We start from the raw sequence: 20,856 nt of genomic DNA on the forward strand, positions 1-20,856 counted from the left end.
ACTCCAACGATGTCCCTTGTTGGAAGAATGTGATCAGTCTTCCCCGAATTTCTTCTCTCCCCTCCAATTCCCCCTTCCCCCCCCACCTGCCCGCAGCGCCTCTCTTTCTCTCCCCCTGATTCCTCCCCCTCAGCCTCCCGCCGCTTCTCTGCTTGCCGCCGCTGCCCAGGGACCCCCTCAATCCCCTGAGGGAGGCGGGAGGGGGGGGCGGGGGGTTGGAAGAGAGTCGGGGCCTCAATGGAGTCTTGGGACTTAGGTCCTGCTTCTCGGCACCATGTGGAGGGAATTATTTGGGATGGGGGAGGGCGGAGTTTGATGGGGCGGGGCTTGAACGACACGTGTCTGTCAAAAAAAAGTGCAGTGCAAATAGTTACACTGTTAAAATAACCTGTTTTGTCTCATAATCAAATGCCCTTGAGCAGCAGATGAGTACATAATTACCCTTGTTGACAATAGCTTCATGTTGGATTCTCGAAGGTGGTGTCTGTACTGTCTTACTACAAGAGACTTGGGGCTGGATTTTAGGCTGCTCTGTTTTCCGGGCAAAAACGGAGGCGGGGCTGGAAAGTTACTGACCGGGAATAGTTTGTGCTTTAGTAAGGAAGTTTTGGCAACTGGGCTCTGCGTCAGGGGGCGCAACGCTAAGGGAGGCGTTGTACACCTCTCGTGGCATTAGGATGGGAAACTCGCAAACGAAAGTGCCGGGCCGTGTGTGCTCCGAGAGAGGTCTGGGGGGGGGGGGGGGGGGGGACCTTAAAAATAAACCCACAGAAACATTCCCAAAACACTGCCCACGCCCACAGCACAAATTACTAAAAAAAAGTTAAGAGAACAAACACTTGTACTTACCTTCGGAGTATTCGACCTTCCTCTGCGCCGTCGGTGATGCTGGACCACACTGATTTCCCAGGCGGTCATTGCAGGCGCACTTCCCGGTGGATGGACCGGGTAACAGTCAAAACTCCTGCCGACATCGCATCGCGAGGCGTTGCACCCCCGGCGCAGCTCTTCCCGGCGGTGCTGCTGAGCGCTGCCGCAAAACCCAACCGGAGGATCGCAACAGGGCGCAGGAGACCTCATCGCCGCCTTTCACGCCGCTCCGGGGCGAAACCTGGAGTGCAAAGGACTGGAAAATCCAGCTCCGGGGGGGGGGGGGGGGGGCGGGTAGAACCCAAAGCATATCTCACAAGAGGCCTGTTACATTGCCTGGCTTGGAAAGGCACACTGCTCACGAGGAGAGAGCTCCCGGCTTCTGGCCAGTAAATGATAAATCTGAGCGTGCAGTCAAGAATGGCCATAATCTTAAATCATTAAAAAAGGCTTTGCAGTCAGTTTATGAAGTGCCCAGAATGTCAAACTCATCACCAGAACAGTTTTTATATCTGACTTAAAACTAGACTGTAGTAATATTCCATAATGTGCCATGTCTTTGGGCTCTGGAATTATACTGGGACCCAGGCCTGCAATTGTACTGTATCCGTGTGCTAATCATCAATCTGAAAATGGCTACATAACTATCCCAAGTGGACGGTCAGTAAACACACTTGTGCTTATGCTTACTATTCCAGTGTGCATTACTTTACTTTTCCCCACGTTATAATCGTTAATCCATTCATTAAAATTGTGCAGATCCTATCAAACACCAGTCATCTGTGTGTCATCAGAAATGTTATATTATTACCAAAAGTACTCTTCCTGATATTGTTCATAACAACTGTGATAATAATCAGAGCTTTCCACAACTCTGCTGGCCCCATACTGGTCTTTGTCCATTTATTGTCACCTTACGCTTTCTGTTGCCAAGCCAGGCTGGGCCAACGAGTTAAATTGCCACAAATACAAAAGCAAAATACTGCGGATGCTGGAATCTAAAATAAAAACAGAAAATGCTGGAAATCTCAGCGGGTCAGGCAGCATCTGTGGGGAGAAAAATCAGAGTTAACATTTCAAGTCGATGACCCTTCGTCAGAACTGGCAAATGTTCTAAAAGAACAGATTCTTAACAAGCACTGAAAGGGAGAGGGGAAGAAATCACAAAAGGTGGTAAGGTCTGTGATAGGGTGGAAGGCAGGAGAGATTAGAGAGACAAAAAGGATGATGGGCCGAATTGGAATGGTAATGGCAGGAGTTAGAATAAGGTTAGTCTAGATAGGGTGTGAATGGCGGAATAATGACCAGCTGCCATGGGTACAAAGAGAAGAAAAAAACATAAGATCGGGTGGGAGGGGTGGGGGGAAGGGAGCCAAAGATGGTCAGAGGTTATGGTCTGAAATTGTTGAACTCGATGTTGAGTCCAGAAGGCTGAAAAGTGCCTGAACGAAAGATGAGGTACTGTTCCTCGAGCTTGCATTGAGCTTCATTGGATCAGTGGAGGAGTCCGAGGATGGAGATATCAGAGTGGGAGTGGAGTGGAGTGGACAATTAAAGTGACAGGCGATCGGAGCTCAGGGTCACACTTATTGCCATTAATTCCATGAGCCTCACTTGTAACACTTTATTAAATGCCGCTCAAATATTTAAATGAATTATGTCCGCTGGATAACTGAATTATCTCCTCAAAGAAATCCCAATTTGTGAAGGATAAATAACAACTTGAAAAATCTCATTAACGATTATTTTTGGCTGCAGAACTCTTCAAATTTGTGTTGATAACTTCCTGCTTGATGCTGCTGTACAGTACTAATGTTAGAGTTCCTGGTTCATGTCTCATTCCTTATTGAATATCGAGTTAGTGTTCATTATCCTCCAGATCTCGGGTACAGCCCTGCATTTACAGAGCTCCTAAAATATTAACCAAGGCTTTTCCTATTTCCTCATTGATTTCTTTGTGAAGCCTAGGTTAAAGCTCAACTGCTTTTGTCTCTAAATTCTAAATGGCTGTTCCTAATGCTTCATAAGCTACTGGAAAATATTTAAGCTGTTACTTCTTCTTCTTATCCTTATTTGATCAGAAAATAGGTATGGATGAGCAAGGGTATTCAACCCATCCTAGGTTATCCAGCCAGGAAGAACCTACAGATTCCCTTATCATTGCATCCAGTGATCAGGGTTTTGCGATCACTCCCCTTTGTGGAAGTCCATTCCATATGTTGATCATTGTTTGTGTGTTTAAAGCTGTGTCCTTGTCTGACTATCATGGTTTTGGTCCTATTTACTTCCTTATACAGGTTGAACCTCCCTTATCCAGAACTCCCTTATCCAGAACCACCCCTCGTCCAGAACCATTCCCAGCCACCGGGTGGCGCATGCGCAGAACTCCGACGAACAAATTGAAGTCCTTCCTTGCTGCTGACTCCCACAATCGCTGGCCTGACCCCGCGATCCATCGCCCCCCCCCACCACTGCCCCAAGATCTCTCTGCTCTCGGCCGCACTCCCAGCCCCAAGCCAGTCAGTCCCAATATCCCCTTGCTCAGTACCTGTACCATCCAATTTAACGTGACCACCCCTCGTCCAGAAAACTCCCTTACCCAGAGCAGGCCAGGACCTGAGGGTTCCAGTTAAGGGAGGTTCAACTTGTGTCACTTTTCAGTCACCTTCTTTCAAGGCTGAAGTTTCTCCAGTGTTTCCTTCGAGTTCTCGAGAAATTATTCTTGTAGCTCTTCCCTGAAACAACTCCCAGCTTGAAGGTCTCCCTTGTATCTCAATGGACCAGTTTGCTTGGAGCTACTGAATCAAGTTGTTTTGTATAATTACCCTCTGCTTCCTACCCTTCAGTGACCTATTGAAATCTGCTGAGACCTACTATAAAATTCCCGGATGTTATACGGAACTCGCACCATTTAAGCATAAATTCTAGTCAGTCATGCAGAATTTTGTCAAATGCTTTTTGGAAGTGAATTTATAATACATTGTAGAGCTTTCCGTAGTTACCCCATAAATGGCATGAGCAATTGGCCAAAATGCCCCTGACACTGGGAAATGGGATGCGATCTGGAGTGTAACTCGAGGGTGGGTTGAAGTCCCAAGCACCTTGCCGTGGTTACACTGATGAAGTGGGAGCAGAAGAAATTCCGGGCCAGTATCTTTAGATAGACATCTGTTGGCTTTGGTACAGATAGGTGCTAAATATGTTGCATCAGTGGCCGCCTTCCGGTTCTTATGGCAATTAATCTACCAACTATAAGCCCCACTGATCTTGGGTTACTCCGGTATATTTCAATGCCCCAAGAGGATACTAGAACTTGGAAATTGCCATCAGCATAAAGAGTTGCACCAGTGGCCATTTGGGAAGAAATTGCACCAAAATCAGCATGGCCCAATTCTGTCCACTGAAAGCACGATGCATGATAAAGTGCAACTAATCTAATACTGGCATCATTGTCAGTTAGTGATAGGGCAAACCCTATTCCTAGTTTTATGCGTTGCACACATGATGCTTTCTTTCCACTTGTATGAAATGGGTTTGAAAGGTGAAGAATCATCGACAGTAGTTGGGAATCTTGGAATCTCGTGTTACTGACATCACTGGGAGACCTGCACACTCCTTTCTTGGTGATAGAAGATTATAGACTGTTGGCGTTGTACTCAATGGCCCTAATATTTGACTTGGTGGGCGACGTGGAATAAGAGCAGGGACATGTTGGCAGCGAAGTCTGATGGCAGCAGTAGCATATTGTCTCAATCTACCACAATGCTTTGCTTTGTGCTCATCTGCCTGGGATTGATTGAGCAGGGAGGAAGAGAGCAGGCTGTGCTATCTGCCACAGGAAGACTTCTGCACCACCACCTGCAATCTGGATGGTACACTTAGTTACAGTCACGACAGCACATGCTTCCTATTTATTTGGTTCCTTCCAGGCTACAGCTGGAGACATCTGCAATGTTATTCACTTGTCTGCCTGAAGATGCATTAAGGAGGTGACTTTATAAGCTCGAGTTTTTTAAGCTGCCTTCTCCCTTCCTCTGACATTCAAAATGGTGTCCGTAGTGCCCAGCTCTGTGAGGAAGGCCCAGGAAGAGCAACAATTCTGCAGCGATGTTCTCGGCGAGCGATCAGCCCCGGTGATGTACCAGAAGTTGGGCTGGGCGATGTGCGGGCGATCCCCTCAGCGATGTGAGCCGAAAGTTGGGGGGAGAATTTTCGGGCGAAGTTCCAGCCTGACTTTCCACTTCAGTCAAAATGGGCGACAGCAGGCCGTTTTGGGCGATGTCCCAGCGATGTGAAGTGGAAAGTCTAGCCCTATCACTTTTGTCACTGACCAAAGCAAGAGTGTGTGCGTGAACAGTGCAGTTCTGTTCCACTGCTGGCTTTCCACAAGTGCAGTGGATGATTGCACCCATGTGGCATGTGCACTTCTATCCATAATGATGTGGGCTCCATGTTATATTTTTAGCCCTGGCTAATAATGCCCATACAGCAGCCACAGAGCGAAGGAAAGCACGGATAAAATAAGACCCATGCAATCAGCAGGATCATTATTGAGCAAACTATTGACATTTAGAGGCAGCACTTCAGATGCCCGAACACAGGAGAGGCACCTTGCGCTACACCCCCAAGGTCACAAGGTCATTATTGTGGGCTGTATGTAGCACAACTCTACTATACAAAGGAGCCTAACCATTGATTAGGAGGAACAGAGAGACAATTATGCATCAAGGCCAGAGTAGGATGCAGAAACTGACGATGCAGAAATACTAGTTCAGGCTGGAAGACCGAAGCAGCAGACCCTCATGCGAGATACCTTTAGCTAAGTATCTGAGCTGCCCCTTTAAAGAACCCTATTGGCAACATGTACCAAAGAAATGAGCCCCAAACCCTTCAGCAACACTATCAATGAGCATCTTTCCTCAGTGAAATGTACAGATCAAGTGTACACAGTTTACTGAACAAATTGAGTTGTATATGAATAATGCTGCTGTCTTTTGCCACAGAGCTACCCCTTGGTGCTTGTTCTTTCTCGGTGATTCTCAGTCGGTGATTCTTGGTGACTCTCGGTGATTTGAGTGCAAGGCACCCAACGGGGCACTCCAGTTTTCTTTCTTCCAAAACTCTGGAAACTGAGAACCACCGGTTCGGGATAAATGAGGTGGAATCGTTCAATGCTGCCTTGCTCACAAGGCACCAGTGAACTTTACATTGATGTTATAGGTGTAACAGAACACAAACTGAAACATATAGCCCATCTTAATTCAAAGCTGCTTATTTCAATGATCTGATATTCAATGAATTTTTTACACTGCTTACCATTGTAGTGATTGAAGAGGCAGTCAGGTGGATGTGAAGGTGGCAAACAGTTAAACTAATGAGGTGTATTAGTAATTGAAGCCTTTTCTACTTTTCATAGCAAATGCATTTCAAATAGGTTTCAGGATACAGAGTAGCTCAGGTAAAGGAGAAGTGTAGTTTAGTCCTGTTCTGTCCAAAAGCAGCTCGCGGTGATAGAAATCATTTGGGCCGGGGAAGAAATGTGGATTCGGTATGTATTCCTAAAATATTAACATGGGTGTTGACACACCAAAAAACAATGAATCATTGGAATTGATGCTTTGAAACTTTCTTCTCAAATTGTGCTCAGTGTTTCAAATCATTCGAGCAAGGAAATGCCACGTTTACAGCACAACATTCCTTCCTGCTTTTGAGGTGGGGTGGGTGGGGGGGGGGGGATCCCGATTTCTCCCTATTCATCCCATTTTGATTTTGCTCATCCAGCCATTCAACGAGTTTGGAGATATTGGAGAGGGGGTAGGGAAGAGAATCGTCCAGCTGCTTCTCCATAGTTACTGCTAATATCCCTCTGTGTTAGTAGATAGGGGGCATGTGTGAAATGGTGCAAATTGTGCGCTACCAATTCCTCCCCCCCCCCCCCCCCCCCCCCCACTCCTGCACCCCCTCCCCCCTCGTATGGAATGCATTGTTACTGAGGGGAACGTCTGTACCAGTACTGACGGGCTGTGCTCTGACAGACCCCATCCAGCTGACGTGAGCAACTTTGAGTGACAAATAGCCCTCGGGTTTGACCTCCTGATCTTTAAATTGGAATTCAAGCTTATGAACCATCAGAGGTCAATACATATATTTTTTTCCTGGCTTGTATTGTAATAACAGCATTTCGTCAAATATTCTTATTATTTCAAACACCAAACAAGAAACCGCAGCATTCTATAGCACAGTGTTTATTACTGTATTTGAAAAAGGCGTACAATTGCTTTTTATTTCATGAAAAAAACGTCTAGTACTGTAATGGATTTGACTACTGCATCAGTGAGTGACGTGACATTTATTGAAATATTAGATCCTTGAAGAAAAAGCTTAAAATCTGTTGTAATTATTTTAAGCTAATAATTTGGCCAGTTAATCAGGAAGATTTGTCAAATGTTTTGGACAATGGCGTTTAATGTAAATTTCTTACATTGATGTAACCGAGCTTGAGGTATTTGGCATTTTGCCAGAGGCAAGCTCAGAGCACCAATATTTAGCAGTGATAACGAACTGCCAGATTTCATGATGAAGGCAAACTTCTCTTTCTAAAGAGCATTGCATGAATTCAGCTTTAAACTGTAAATGTTTATGCAGTTATTATGCATGCGCTGTTGGTTTGGGCTTTCCAGCGAGTTGTTTCGCTACTCGGACTCATTAGTGACTTCTTTGGTCAAAAGGGCTTTGGTTAATTATGATCTGAGCACAATGGTAATGCTTTTACAAGCGCTGGCTCACACAAGCTCAGTATCGGAGGGAAGCTGTTAGCCATTGTTTCAGCATAGCTGGAGGGAAGGTGTGCACATATGCTGAAAAGCTGATAGCAGCGATTACTGCAGAACAGCATCTGTGCCGATTGTTAGCTCCCAGTCTACTATCACAAAGAGGATAAGCGTGGCTTAAAAAGTTCAAGTCAATTTCTATTTAAAAAAAAAAATTAAAACACATGCTAAAGGGTGCAAATTACTTGGGCAATAAAAGCACATGCATGCTTAATGTGTTTGTGTGACATTCCTGTGTCCGGTGCATTAACTTAGGCATCGACCCACTATTTTAACCCGTTAATGCCTCAGTTAAAATAGCAGACAGATAATATCTGGTGAATTTGCGAAGTGTTCTGTTGCTATACACACCGCCAATTATTTTTACCATTCTTCCTTCACTTGCTTTTTTTTCTTCTCAATTTTCAAACACCCCCCCTAAAGGCGCCAGTTCCTTGCCAGGGTAGAATTATCATCATCATCATCATCATCATAGGCAGACCCTCGGAATCGAGGAAGATTTGCTTCCACTCTTAAAATGAGTCCTTAGGTGACCCTGTCACAGGTGGGACAGATAGTCGTTGAGGGAAAGGGTGGGTGGGACTGGTTTGCCGCACGCTCTTTCCGCTGCCTGCGCTTGGATTCTGCATGCTCTCGGCGATGAGACTCGAGGTATCTCACCCAAGTGGCTATTATTAACCCTTGACGTTCCGTGTTTGCATGTCACTCAGCTGCAAGAAGCATCAGAGCTGAGCCGCTCCTGTCCTCACACCACATGTACCGACATACATTTCCAGCCGAGGTTTCTGGGAAGCGATTGGGAGCAGGAGTTAATTTTGTAAACCCTTCCTAATGCAGGGGCATTGCAGCCAGTTGTAATGCCTCTGGCTGAAATCAGCTCTTTCAGCGCAGATCAGAGTTCGAACATAGGACACTTCTGGTCATCGGAGGAGCCCTCCTTTTGCATTTAGCTTCTTTCACAAACCTACAGCGACACTGCGTGCTTAGTGACTATGTATTGTGCCATTATTTTCCCTTATTTTTCTCCATTTGTGTCTTTTGGTTTGCTTGTAATTCATCTCAAAAACCATTTTTATTTTGCTTTTAAATTGCAGTTTGCATTCCTGGAACATATTCCGCAGCCGTTCACCGTCCTACCTGTGAAGACAAAATGGAGTGATAGCGCCATCCATGTTTTACTGTTTGATGTCAGCACCATTTGTGAGCACCTGCTCTCATATCAAGAAAAAGACCCCAAGTTACAAAATACTGTCCACAGCTACGAGACGTTAAAGAGACTAACCAATATCGACGGCAAAAAACCACCACTGTCCTTAAAAAGAAACAAGGCAACAACATCTCCATGTCAGGCGAATGGTTCAGTCAAAGATTTAGTCCGTGAACATTTATTTTACAGTGAGAATAATGCAAGTGGATTTGCAAGGGAAGGTGCTGTAATTAGCAAACATAAAACGAAACCTAAGGCCACTAAAAAGGTTACAACGTCAGCAGTGAAAAAAATGGATGTTAATATGGCCACAGACGCAGCTAAGTTACTAATTTCCTGTCTCTTTCCCTGGGGTGTGGATAGAGATCTCGATGAACTCTGCATTAAGCATCTGGGCATGTTTGAGCCTCGCTGTCCAGTGTCCTTTGGCCTTTTGTCAAAGGATGATTACTTGTCTCTCCTTTTACCGGGATGGTATCAAGTCAATCGAGAGGTGACAAAGGACTATGTGTACTGCAGCCAGATATCCAATAAAGTTGTGGAACTTGCAAAACAAGTCTCAAATATTACCCAGGCTTGTGCTGTCTCTGCGGAGGAGACCCTGAATGATGAAGCAGATGGAAACTTTCAGTCAAAAATGACATCCTATTTGCTATCTGTCATCTTGTTAGTCAACATACAGATGAGAATGCCTTTTCTGTCCAAGGGGAATGACACGCATAATACAGCAAGGTAAGAACAGTAGAGTTTGCGAATCCAACAATACAATAATGTGATTAAATCTTAGCACTTGCCTATAGCAAAGCATTTTTATTGTTGAATATTTATAAGTGTAGTCCCGCTAATAAATGAGAACTACATTAGAAAATGCCTTGAATTACCCCTTGCGAATTCATTTTGTTATTTGATCATTACTGTTATAGACATTGATACGGCTTCAATTAAAGGTGCTGGGGAATATTCCCCTGATGGGTATCTGCCTCAGTGAAAAGAATGCAGTGCATGTTGATATGCTTTTTAGTGCTTTTTAAAATCAAAAGAATGCATAATAATATCAATAAGTGTAGCTTTCTATTCAATTCTCATGTCTTCCAGGGATTAATCTGCAGTTGCCCATCAGTAAAATGACTGCAAACATTCCTTGGTTATTTTGATCAAAAGGCACAAAAGATCATAGGACCTTTATATCTCCATATTTCTTTCAAATGTTAGTAAGACATAAATAACCTTGCTGAAAAAAGACTGCATGACTTAATGCATGAAATCTGCTCTCCGTAAAATGAACAACCATTTAATCACAGCGTAAGTAAAACTGTAATATTCTGTTTAAGCCTGCACTAAAATGTAACCTATTTTGCAAAATCAATTGGCTTCCCTAAGACATAATTGTATAATATTTTTCCAGTACTACTTTTCTAGATTTTTGAATACTAAGGGAACCAAGGGATATGGGGATAGTGCAGGAAGGTAGAGTTGAACTAGAAGATCACCGATAGTCTTATGAACGTCGGAACAAGCTCGAAGCCGAATGGTCTATTCCTGCTCCTATTTCTTACGCTCTTATGTTCTTAGGTACTCGGTCTTCTGTGGTGTTACATATGGGCCATCAAGACCAAGTGTAATCTTCAGGTGGAGAGCAGGGCATAACCTGAGCATGCAGATGTAGAATGTTTATATTTCCATTATAAATTTCTGTGACCATGCCTATAATGAAAATGGCCCATGTAAAGTTGTGTTGTAATGCAGCACCACTATTTGCGGGAGGCTGTAATTACAGCGTGGTAAGTTTATTAAGACACGTCCACGTTTATTTAAGTAAGCCATTTCCATTATAAATGTGGGGATAGGAATTTATGATGGAAAATTGTATGCAGATGTAAGTTATCTTTAATATTCTAATATTCAGTCACAAGATCTAGCTGATCAACTTTCATCAGTCAGACATTTGCTGTTCGAAACAATCCTTTACTTGTTCTGTGCTAAGTGTCATGGTCGACATCACAGGATACTCCATATAGTTGGTGTGAACAACATTTCCATTGAAGAGTTACAGACTAATATCTAATTTTTCAAAGTTTAAGAAGCACTGATCTAACATTTATTACCATGATATTCAGTCTGTATACATTACATTGTTTCAAATGCAAGTATCTTGTCATCTGTAGTTTTAATAGTGAGTTGGTTATTTAGGTTATACAGAATTTATAAAGGAGAGAAAGAAAGACTTGGATTTATATAGCGCCTTTCATGACCACCAGATGTCCCAAAGTGTCTTACAGCCAATTAAGTACTTTTGGAGTGTAGTCACTGTTGTAATGTAGGAAACGCAGTAGCCAATTGTGCACAGCAAGCTCCCACAAACAGCAACGTGATAATGATCAGATAATCTGCTCTTTTGTTATGTTGATTGAGGGATAAATATTGGCCAGGTCACTGGGGATAATTCCCCTGCTATTCTTCGAAATAGTGCCGTGGGATCTTTTACATCCGCCTGAGAGGGCAGACGGGGCCTCGGTTTAATGTCTCATCCGAAATACGCCACCTCCGACAGTGCAGCACTCTCTCAGCACTGCACTGGAGTGTCAGCCTAGATATTTGTGCTCAAGTCCCTGGAGTGGGACTTGAGCACAAAAGCATTAGTAACACCTGAGGACATTTTCTATTTGGCAATCTACCGATCAGCTTTCTCCCCAAATCATGCAACATTTGTTGTAGTGAGCAGGGTGCAATTGTTGAACCGAGCTTGGTGTCCGATTGCACCCCGCCTATTTATATTTTATCCATATTTGTGTAGAAGGACAACATTTTGCAAAGTGTTTATAATAGAAAATCTGTAAGGTAATAAGTTAGCTACGTGACTGTTAATAATAATCTTGTTGATGGTTTAATAGTTATGAAATTTGCCTTCCGTTTTGACAGTCCTAGACTTCACACAGACAAGTATTTGGCCAGATAGTTGGGGAAGGAGGTAATATGGCGGTCCAAACATTTACTGCACATTGGGAGGCAGCTGGGGTGATTTTTAACTGGAGCGCATGTCAAGTGGACGATGGATAGGGATTGCGCTATGCCTGTTTGTAAAATGACGATTAAAATGCATGTCACCTTGCAAACTTTCTATGGGCAAGATACTGTCATATTTCAGGATCTTTGACCAATAATGATTTTTGGTTTCAGTTATAATTTTCTTTTGATATAAAGTCAGATTCCAAATTCTAACGATTCATTTCCAAATGTCCAACGTCTTTTTAAAATTTGACCAAGATAAATGCTGAAGCCGCTGGAACAAAGGGTGACCAGGTATTTTGAGTTGCTCTCCCAAAAGGAGGTGGATCAGCCATCAAAAATTTTATCAATATCAGCTGAGACAAAGGGGGACCATTGATCGAGTGACTCCCTTCTCACTTAGCACTTAGCAGGGGTTTGGTTGAACAAGCCATGTACATGTTTCTGATCCGGGGTGGCTGGTCTGATAGCCAGCTCAACCAGCCAATCCCTGGACACAGAAAACTGGGGGCGGGTCAGAGGTCAAGCCTTTGGTTTTCGATCTAGGTAAGAAAGGACACAGAGCCTGGGGACATCTGGTGAGTGAGTCAGATGCAGGGCAGCAGGGGCTTCCTACTTAAGCTTGGTGCCCACCTGTTTCAGAGAAATTACTGGTCAGCAAAGTGTATTGAGGGGGTCGTTCGGCTCGACTTCTTGCCTCTCTTCCGCAGTTACGTTCGCTCCCGGGGTGTCCCTGGAGATGGAGCACGGGGCTCGAGGCCTTCCCCGACTGGTGAGCACCGGAGGGACTGGAGTGCATCATCACAACAGGGAACAACATTTTCACTTGATTTATTAAGTTTTAGTTAAATGTTGTTAATTTACAGTCTTTATTGGTTGTGCCTCTTTAAAAAGAGGGAACATGCTTGACTTTTAATTGGCAATTGCCAGTATTTTAGAAGTGTCAGCAAAGTATATTTAGCACGCTAAAAGGAATAGTGTTGCGTGCTTTGTTGGTTTCCATGTTACAAAGTAGGTTAGAATTCACTGTAAAAATATTATTCTTTTCATTCACGTCATATATGTAAAATAAGTCAGCCTGTTGGTTTATAATTGCCTTCATCTCAGTGGAGTGTTTATCAGTCCACTTTCTGGGCGACCAGAGAAGTGCATGTGGGAGCACATATGAGATTACAGTATCCAGTTCACATGACAAGGTGTTTTCATTGTTACCACCCCATGTATGACTAGATATTATACAGATAAGACCATGAAACTGTGCTGTATCCTAAAATAAACAGTGCACAATATCACTTTTTCTTCTAACATGGAAAACGTATGAGCGTACGGAAATAAAAGACAGGAAAAGACCTGTGGTTAATCAAGCCTGTGTCATACTGTCATGCTGCAAGTTATGCACAACATGATGCTATTCTGCCCCGCTTCCTCTCCCCCACCCAACCCCCTCCCATCAGCTAGCCATGCAATCTTCTGGGAAAGGCAAAAAAAAAACAGAGCAAAATCCCAGACTCGATTTATGGGCAAGCGGGATGGTGTGGAAACGTTGGATAATTTCTCTCTAATCACCGAAAGCAAACAAACAAGTTCCTGGGGACCACAGTGAGTGGCAGACACTCCCCCTGTATCCCGTTTACCTTGTATTCGGGGCCCAGAAGAGGCGAGGGCCCAGGGGCAGCACGGGCCAGCCCACACTGCGACCTATGGATAGTCGGAGCATGTGTGCACACTCGGTCCGTGCAGCAGAGCTTGGTCTCCAGTCGTCTTGGTTAACCCTTGCCACTGGAACAAGACCTTGCTCTGTCAAGCTCTGTGTGGTGGCTGGCATGCAATGGCCATTCCATGTTAAAAGATTCCACGCACAGGCATTTTCCACCCTTCACTGTCGTTCGGGACCTAGAATGTCAGGTCCCTCATTGAAACACCTGTGAACTCATCCCTTTTTGGTGTGGAAGCAGATCATCCTCGACACGAGGGACTGTCTAATGCATGTGTAGTGATGTTGGCCATTGTCAGGAACTCATCCAGGTCTCTCTTCAATGTTTACAGCCAAGTGAGCTGAGTGCGGCTGTGCTGTGCAGAAGATTTTGACAGAGCAAACTCCTTACCTCCTTACAATGTTAGAATGGCATGTAGAATGGAATAGCGTGGATGTAAGGCAGTCTATGCATGCGTGACATGCAGCTGGAGGAGAGGCACAAGCTGAATGAAAAGAACGTACCTGGGTTTATGCAATCAAAATCAAATGCCTTATCTGTGCAATTGATTGTTTCCCAGCTTGTGTGAAGCAATCAAAATCAATCTTTCTGTGCAACCACAACATGGTAAAGTAATTACTTGTACTTATCAATTGCCCTTTTCTTGGCACAGAAGTACCAGAACTGTAACCACTCAGGAACGGTAGCATAGGGTTATGTTACTGAACTAGTAATCCAGAGCCCTGGACTAATACATCTGGAGACATGAGTTCAAATCCCACCATGGCAGCCAGGGAATTTAAATTTAAATAAATCTGTTGCAAAACCCTGTCTAGTTCACAAATGTCCTTGAGGGAAGGAAATCTATCATCCTTACCCGGTCTGGCCTATATGTGACTCTCGACCCACAACACTGTGGTTGACTATGAAATGGCTGACCAAACTGCTCTAAAGAACTCGCTCTTTAATAGCACTGTGTGTGTATCTTCACACAGACTGCAAAGGTTCAAGGCTGTGGCTCACCACCAGCTTCTGATGGGCAATAAATGCTGGCCTTGCCAGTGACGCTTTCATCCCATGAATGCCATTTTAAAAAGGACCTGCTTAAAGCAGGCACCAGCCCAGAAACTTATTTCGGAAGGCATCATCTATTTAGAGGAAGACTCACAGGATGCACGTGGGTGTGATGGTGGATACTGAAGAATTGCCGGCTCCATCATCAGATTTCCCAGGGCTATCTAATGTAAGCTAGTTCAGCACCACAAACTAATAACTTACCTCCTTGTGGAGCATGATGCAAACACTTGGTACACAGTTGGGTGATGTCTTGCAGCAAGGGTTTTCTGACTGCAGACTGCCATTGAACAGCATCACTGGCATCTTCAGGGGAAACCTTCCATACACAGACAGCAAGCACAGTCCAAGTTTCCAACTGAGGAATTATAGCTCACACTCCATAATGTGACGATGGCTGGATTCAGCGTGCTTGAGCTCGGAGAACCATGGCGGAGGGGTTCAAAGAACTCATGGCAGTGCATCAGTCCATGATGGAGCAGATCAGTGGGCGACATAAAGATTGGACCTCCAGCAGCAGCATGTGGGCCGAGGCACAGGAACGGGCAGGTGACTCGCAACTAGCTGGTCGCCCCTTGCCCGCAGCAGGCTCTAGCATCGCAACAGTCGGAGCTGACAAATGCAAGGAGGTCCCCACAGGTGCAATAGGACAGGCTATTTCTGCTGCAGATGTAGAACTGTTGGGGTGATCCTTGATAGTGAATGTCCGTAGGTGATCAGCAATGTTCCCTCGAAATTGTCTTTCTTGTGCGTGGCTTATTTATTTCAATGCGCGGTCCCTTTAAATTTCTGCACATGCGCGCTGCAATGTATGCACCTGTGAATATGCTCACAGGTTTGTAGGGCTGTTGACAACAAAATAGCTGTATGGCTGTTGAGGTCTCCACCGGTATGCTCGCGGCCTTCCGCGAGAGGTGGGCGCCGGAGGGACTGGAGTGCATCATCACCCCCGGCAACCAAATTTTAATTTGATTTTATGTTTTAAAGTTTAATTTGTTTTAATTGCCGGTGCTTTTCGTGTCCCCCTCCCCTTTTATAGGGGGCACTTGGAAAAAAAAATTTGATTTTAGTGCCCAAAAAAAACCCCCAAAAAATACAAAATAAACAAAAAAAAACACAAAAAAAGGGCCTTGAAAATGTTTGGTGTGTCCCCCAGATCGGGGGGCACGATTTAATGTTTAGTGTTTCTCCCAAAAGAGTTGTAGGGCTGTTGACAACAAAATAGCTGTAGGGCTGTTGAGGTCTCCACCGGTATGCTCGCGTCCTTCCGCGAGAGGTGGGCGCCGGAGGGACTGGAGTGCATCATCAGCCCCGGCAGCCAAATTTTTATTTGATTATTAGTGTATAAAGCTTAATTTGTTTTATTGCCAGGTTTTAGTGCCCCTCCCCTTCTAGCCGAGGGACCCTTGTAAAATTTGTGTTTTTTAATGCCTTAAAAAAACAAAACAAAAAAAAAAGGCGCTTGAAAAGTGTTTGGAGTGTCCCCCCTGTCCCCCTTTAATAAGGGGGCACTTGATTTAATGTTTATTTTTGTTTTCTACAAGAAGAGTTCTCGGGATGTTGACAACAAAATACTTGTAGAGCGGTTGAGATGTCCACCGGTACGCTCGCGGCCTTCCATGAGAGATTGGCGCCGGAGGGACTGGAGTGCATCATCACCTCCCAGCAACCAAATTTAAATTTGAACTAAGTTCCTTTAAAGTTTTATTCAGAAATGTGTTTGTTCTAGTACCCTTACCAAAAGGGGGCAATTGATTAAAAGTTATGCTCAAAATAGTTGTAGAACTGTTGAGTTGAGTGGCTTAGCCAGTCACATGATCTTCACAAGACTCCATAAAAACCCAGCCAGTTGGGTTCAGGGGGATCCCCGATGAGGTATGCAGTTGTGAGCCCAGTGGATGAACTGGTAATGTATAGTGTGATTGTTAAACCTTTGCTAATTTATCAATTAGTGCTTAATAGCAATGTGTTGCTATGAATTCTTCAGCAAAGTGCCCATGAAGCAAGTACATTACACGCGGTATTTCAAATGGAAAAGCTTGTGAGTGGCCTGCACGGTACCTTGCAGATTGCTGCCCAGCCGCACACGCTCACAGCTTAGAGGGGACATTGGGGGAAGGGGCATCACAGCGGGTGACAATCCTGCCCTTATTTGGTGTTTGTGTGTATGCATTTCAACCAGGGTCAGTGGGCAGTGATCAGGAGTGAGAACCTTGGCTGCTTTTCAACTCTCTAATCTAGGCTGCTGAGGCTAATTGTAGCATTCCTACTGCAAGTCTCTGTTGGGAACAGTTAACTCCCCATGTTCATGTATTTAACAATGTCATTGTTTTATCTGGAAACAGAAGTATAATTTCGAGGCTAATTATTTAAACCGCTCAATAAATTGGTGCGTTCTACAGATAGGTGTTACACTCACATTAGGCAAAACAATAACTTCTGCATAAAAGCAGATCCCAGGACAGTAAATAATCACCTTTATCCAAACCATGATAGTAAATCTACATGTGTAACTGCAGGCCAGAAGCTTTGAAGAATTACTGATAATTGAATAAATATTTCCAACTTTCAGATAAATGGTTTGTTTCCAACAAAATTACTTCAAATCATAAAATTAGAGAGGAATTTAATATTTTGAGAAGTGTTGCTTTTGAAGGGCTGAACCTAAACTAACAAACCAGGCCGTTGCCTTATCAAAGGCCACCGTACAGATTCTGCAGTGTTTACTATCTGATAGACTCAAAGCTCTAAGGCTGTGTAGGATAATCTGAAAATAAACAGTGCCTCTGTATTTGATAGCAATGTGTAAAGCTGTTGGTGGGGCAAATCGATTTTTGAGTGGCATTGAAAAATTCAGTGATTCTTGTCGGCTAATATTCCATTAACCGGTTCCTGCAAATTTGTTTTTGCTGATTTGCTTACCATTTTTGTATTTGGCATCTTAAGTTATATACACATTAAATTGGAACACTGAAGACTAGTACAATCTGTTTGATTATTATAAAGGATCCATTTACTTTCTGTACTGGCTAAGTGATTTTTAAAAATTAATTTCCGCTCACACCAAATATTCCTTCTTTAAGAAAGAAAGAAAAAGTGTGAAAGTTAAAATTTCAAGGCGCACCAAAAATTAACATAGTATCTCATTGGCTGTAAAGCACTTTGAGGCGTCCGGTGGTCGTGAAAGGCGCTATATAAATGTAAGTCTTTCTTTCTTTAGTTTGTAGGGTTGGGGAGGTGTGGGTACCAACTTAGATTTCCGAGAGAATGAATGCTGTACATGGTGTGCAGTTGTGCAGTACATTCAGATGTTGACGAACTGCGCTGCCACTTTGCTAGATTGCAAATCAGTGCAATCGGCTGTTTCACAAGTATTTAATATTTGTAACAAATACATAAAATTCTGGAAATATACAGCAGGACATTCAGGTTAACCTATTTGGGTGTGTCCTTAATCAAATCTCATTTGTTTGGTGCTCTCCGATCACTTGCCTATATAAAATCTTACTGAGTTTCAAAACACCCCAGTGCATGAAATGAGCTGATGGTAAGTATCGTATGTTCTAGCAGAGCTGTTCCAACGTATTAACATAGAAACATAGAAAATAGGTGCAGGAGTAGGCCATTCGGCCCTTCGAGCCTGCACCGCCATTCAATGAGTTCATGGCTGAACATGTAACTTCAGTACCCCATTCCTGCTTTCTCGCCATACCCCTTGATCCCCCGAGTAGTAAGGACTTCATCTAACTCCTTTTTGAATATATTTAGTGAATTGGCCTCAACAACTTTCTGTGGTAGAGAATTCCACAGGTTCACCACTCTCTGGGTGAAGAAGTTTCTCCTCATCTCAGTCCTAAATGGCTTATCCCTTATCCTTAGACTGTGACCCCTGGTTCTGGACTTCCTCAACATTGGGAACATTCTTCCTGCATCTAACCTGTCTAAACCCGTCAGAATTTTAAACGTTTCTATAAGGTTCCCTCTCATTCTTCTGAACTCCAGTGAATACAAGCCCAGCTGATCCAGTCTTTCTTGATAGGTCAGTCCCACCATCCCGGGAATCAGTCTGGTGAGCCTTCGCTGCACTCCCTCAATAACAAGAATGTCCTTCCTCAGGTTAGGAGACCAAAACTGTACACAATACTCCAGGTGTGGCCTCACCAAGGCCCTGTACAACTGTAGCAACACCTCCCTGCCCCTGTACTCAAATCCCCTCGCTATGAAGGCCAACATGCCATTTGCTTTGTATGTCTAAGCTGTTTGATCATTTTGTTTTTCACATGTTACATTGATTTGAGGCTTACGAATGATCCAGCATCAAATGATGAAAGAATGGGAAATTATATTTTAATAAACTAACTGTAGTGAAATCATAAACACGTTTGTAATTAATTTACTGTTTCACTACACCTGGTGCAGAGAGGAGATTCATCCGCTATATTTGGAAACAGCTTCAAATTCAGAAGCTCAGAGCTGGCTTACAAAAGCTCCATTTTGTTGCCTGCTTAACGTGTCCAGTCTGGATCTAACCGACTGTCCAGTTGCAACACTGCTTCAGTACTTAGTAGAGTTAAGATATTCTCATACTCAAGCTGATCTATTGTGAACAGGTGCTTTAAAAATGATTTCCAGAATCGGTGCCAATGCAGACTAATATACAGTACCTCCATGACAAAGAAGGAAAGTACCTCCTCATGACGTTTTGCTTTGTGGTATTTGTATCGAACCATCCTGCTGCTGGCAAACTGTGAGCGTGTGAGCAGCCGCTCAGAATGATTGCGCAGCGATGTTGAAGTTAGAGCTGGCCCTGCATTTACCGCTTGTCGACAGCACTGTGTGTGCCAGGGGAAGGGAGGTTCTATCTTTAGGGCAAGGGTTTCCATTCTAACGTGACATATTGGGAAAATAGACTCTGCTGGTTTCTAAAACCAATACATTTCCACAGCTACATTCCGCCGCCCACTTCCAGTGTGCTGGACCTGTGAATAAAAGTAGCCAAATAAACTGCTCTTCCACAGGTCAGATCCTGACACTTGTTCAAAAAAAAAATGCTTCTCGTTCAATTTCATGCTGAAACGTGGAATAGTTATCATTTTTATTTAGTGACAGGGAAAAATTGAAAATAGTCCATTCAGACAGGAGAATTTCTGTTTGAGCGAACTGAGAACTGTGAAGTTGGTTATTTTATGACATGAGCGCTGACATCTTCAGCTCTTGATTAAACAAAAAAGTTAATTGTCTTGCACAGGTTTGAGTGCTGAGTTTTCTTTGCATTTGTGTTGACAGACAAAATGTTTGCAAAGTGAGCGTTTTAGTTAAAACATAATAAGAAACTGCCTTTGTCATAATAGTCCTCAAAATGTGAAATGGTTTAAGTAGATCTCAGCCCTGCTTTGGTGACGAGCGATGTGTTACTATCCTACAGACAGCAGAAAGCAGACTGCCAGCGAGGTAAAGGAGGGGAAACATCCCAGCCATCAATCCCTGCATTTTCTGGAGAAGCGTTGCAAAGTAAGTGCTGATCCACAGAAAGGAAATAGCAGTAGGAACCAAGTTTCCAGGAGAAAGATCCTGAAACTTCAGTACACTTTAGAGTAAAACGTTAACTTTGGGGGTGTTATGTCTTCAATACTCTTATGAATGACTCCACGAGGTCTAGTATTGTACTTGAGCTGTTAGTCCCATTTATTGTAACTCCAGAGTGAGGCACAAGCATGGTGGGCAGCCTTTTATACTGGGCCCTGCACATCTATGCAGGTGACCCTCAGGTCTCCCACCGCAGTGCCCTCTGGTGGCACATCTTATGTGACTATACAGTTAGTATACATGGTCTACATACATGACAGTTGGAATAAGATCTTTGAACCTTTCCAGATATGTTCAGCTCTATTTTGCTTGGTGAAGTCAAACAATAAAATAAAATAAGCTACCTTTTTAACTATGATGTTTCTTTCTGTTTAATAACATGAATCTTTAAAAAGTTAAAATTGTACATTGGTAATGAATGCATTCTTGGTCCAGATTTTTGCGGCTGTAACTTCGCCATCACCGTCATTACTCTGAAACTGACAGCAACTCCTGACATCTGCACATGCACAATTAAAGGCAAAAACCCAGACGTTGCTATCAGTGATTCCCTGCTGCTCCACAGGGCACTCTATTGAAGTTCCCGTAG

At 43.7% G+C, this 20,856-nt stretch overlaps 1 protein-coding gene across 1 annotated transcript in view; it reads left to right on the forward strand.

The window, feature by feature from the left end:
• LOC139228327 (WD repeat-containing protein 72-like) overlaps positions 1-20,856 on the forward strand; it is a 173,712-nt gene that overhangs the window by 128,909 nt on the left and 23,947 nt on the right. The window contains exons 14-15 of the mRNA XM_070859512.1: positions 8,795-9,639; positions 20,107-20,192. Coding sequence (XP_070715613.1) covers positions 8,795-9,639; positions 20,107-20,192 — 931 coding nt within the window. The remainder of the gene's footprint in view (positions 1-8,794; positions 9,640-20,106; positions 20,193-20,856) is intronic.

The sequence above is a fragment of the Pristiophorus japonicus genome, chromosome 17 (genome assembly GCF_044704955.1).
Source record: "Pristiophorus japonicus isolate sPriJap1 chromosome 17, sPriJap1.hap1, whole genome shotgun sequence".
Taxonomy (NCBI): Eukaryota; Metazoa; Chordata; class Chondrichthyes; family Pristiophoridae; genus Pristiophorus; species Pristiophorus japonicus.